General features: G+C 62.3%; 1 protein-coding gene across 1 annotated transcript; it reads left to right on the top strand.

Moving 5' to 3' along the window:
- Positions 1-6: 6 nt before the first annotated feature.
- On the top strand, positions 7-1,263 carry LOC110390820 (maestro heat-like repeat-containing protein family member 2B). Its single transcript, XM_021382335.1, has 4 exons — positions 7-181; positions 317-472; positions 694-816; positions 1,127-1,263. The coding sequence occupies exons 1-4, from the start codon at positions 62-64 to the stop codon at positions 1,208-1,210; spliced, it is 483 nt and encodes a 160-aa protein (XP_021238010.1). The 5' UTR covers positions 7-61; the 3' UTR covers positions 1,211-1,263.
- The last annotated feature ends 73 nt before the right edge of the window (positions 1,264-1,336 follow it).

Below are 1,336 nucleotides of genomic sequence, written 5' to 3'. Positions count from 1 at the left end.
GGCTGCCCGCATCAGAAGGTTCAGGCCTGCACCAGATGCCCCTTGTTCTTTTGTGCAGGGGATGATCTCTCTTCTCAGCCACGCTGCTGAGGGCAACTTCCAGCCAGTCTTGGACACACTCACCATCTTTGCGTCCAGGCTGTGCAAAGGCCGGCACGCGAGGAGGTCCGCACGCAAGAAGGTGAAGCGCTACGAGTTTCTACCTTGGCTTTCTTCTGCCTTATTTTCACCTCAGCTCCTGCCTTGGGAGCCCAGGTGCATCACGGGGCGCTGGGGGCCGCTGAGCGAGCGTCTCAAGGCATTTCTCCCCCCATAGATGGAGCTGAACAGCGCAAGAGCCCAAGCCACACGCAGTGCTCTCATGCTCGCCCATGGCCGCTTGGCACTGCGTGCCTCCAAGGAGCAACTGCTCGCCCGCCTGGAGGGAGACATCGTGGGCAACATCCTGCTGCTCTACAGCTGCAGCTGCCGGGTGAGAGCTGGGGGCGTGCCAGGGTGTCTGAGCGCCCAGCTGCAGCTCCTCCACCTGCGGGGATGCTGAGACGGGCCTTCTCTTTCCAAAGGTCCCTCGGGGAAGGGTTTGTGGCCAGATGAAGATCCAAGCCCTTCCCTTAGTGTTGTCCCCACGCGTTCCCCTTGCGGCCCTTGGCCCTCCCCTCAGTTCAAAGACTGTTCTTCTCTCTTGGGCCTCAGGACTTGCAGAACAAGCTCGCGCTGGTGCAGAGCATCACCGACCTCAGCTCTGCCTTCCAAGCTGTGGGTGACTCCGGCCGCTTTAAGCCCTCCTTGAAGGGCAAGCTGCTGGAGATCCTGATGGTGAGTGCCTAGAGCCAGGGCCGTCTGCAGGGGAGTTTGGGGCGGTGCCATGAGGCTCGCTTCCCTGGAGGCATACAGGTCTCCCTCAGCCACCCGTCTCCAGCCTGTGGGGACCTTGGGTGCTGGCAGGCAGCGGCTAGGCAGCAGGCTAGGTCCACCTGCTGTGCAGCTGCTGCATCCTGCGGTGCCTCTGTGGGAAATGTGGGAGTGGTGGGGCCAGTGTCTGGCAGCTGTGTCTGTCTCGGGGCTGGGCGGAAGAGCTCTCGCGTGCCCCTTGCCCGCTTTGACAGCATCTCTCTGGGACTTGCAGGACTTGCTGAAGGAGTATTACTTGGGCACTCCTGTATCCCCAGTGCCCCTCCACGTGGTTCTGGCCCTGGAGCAGTTGAGGTAAGGGTGGGGAGCCTCTGGGGTTGCAAGGCAAGATGGTGGTGGTCCTCCTTTTGGGTAGCTCCCAAAGGCCTGGAGGGGGCAGGGGGTGCGGAGCCGCATCTACAGGAGAGACGGCTGGGCTGCCGTG

This window comes from Numida meleagris, unplaced genomic scaffold, assembly GCF_002078875.1.
Source record: "Numida meleagris isolate 19003 breed g44 Domestic line unplaced genomic scaffold, NumMel1.0 unplaced_Scaffold2094, whole genome shotgun sequence".
NCBI lineage: Eukaryota > Metazoa > Chordata > Aves > Galliformes > Numididae > Numida > Numida meleagris.
The sequence above is the reverse complement of the archived record's forward strand: the minus strand, read 5'-3'. Positions and strand labels throughout refer to the sequence as shown.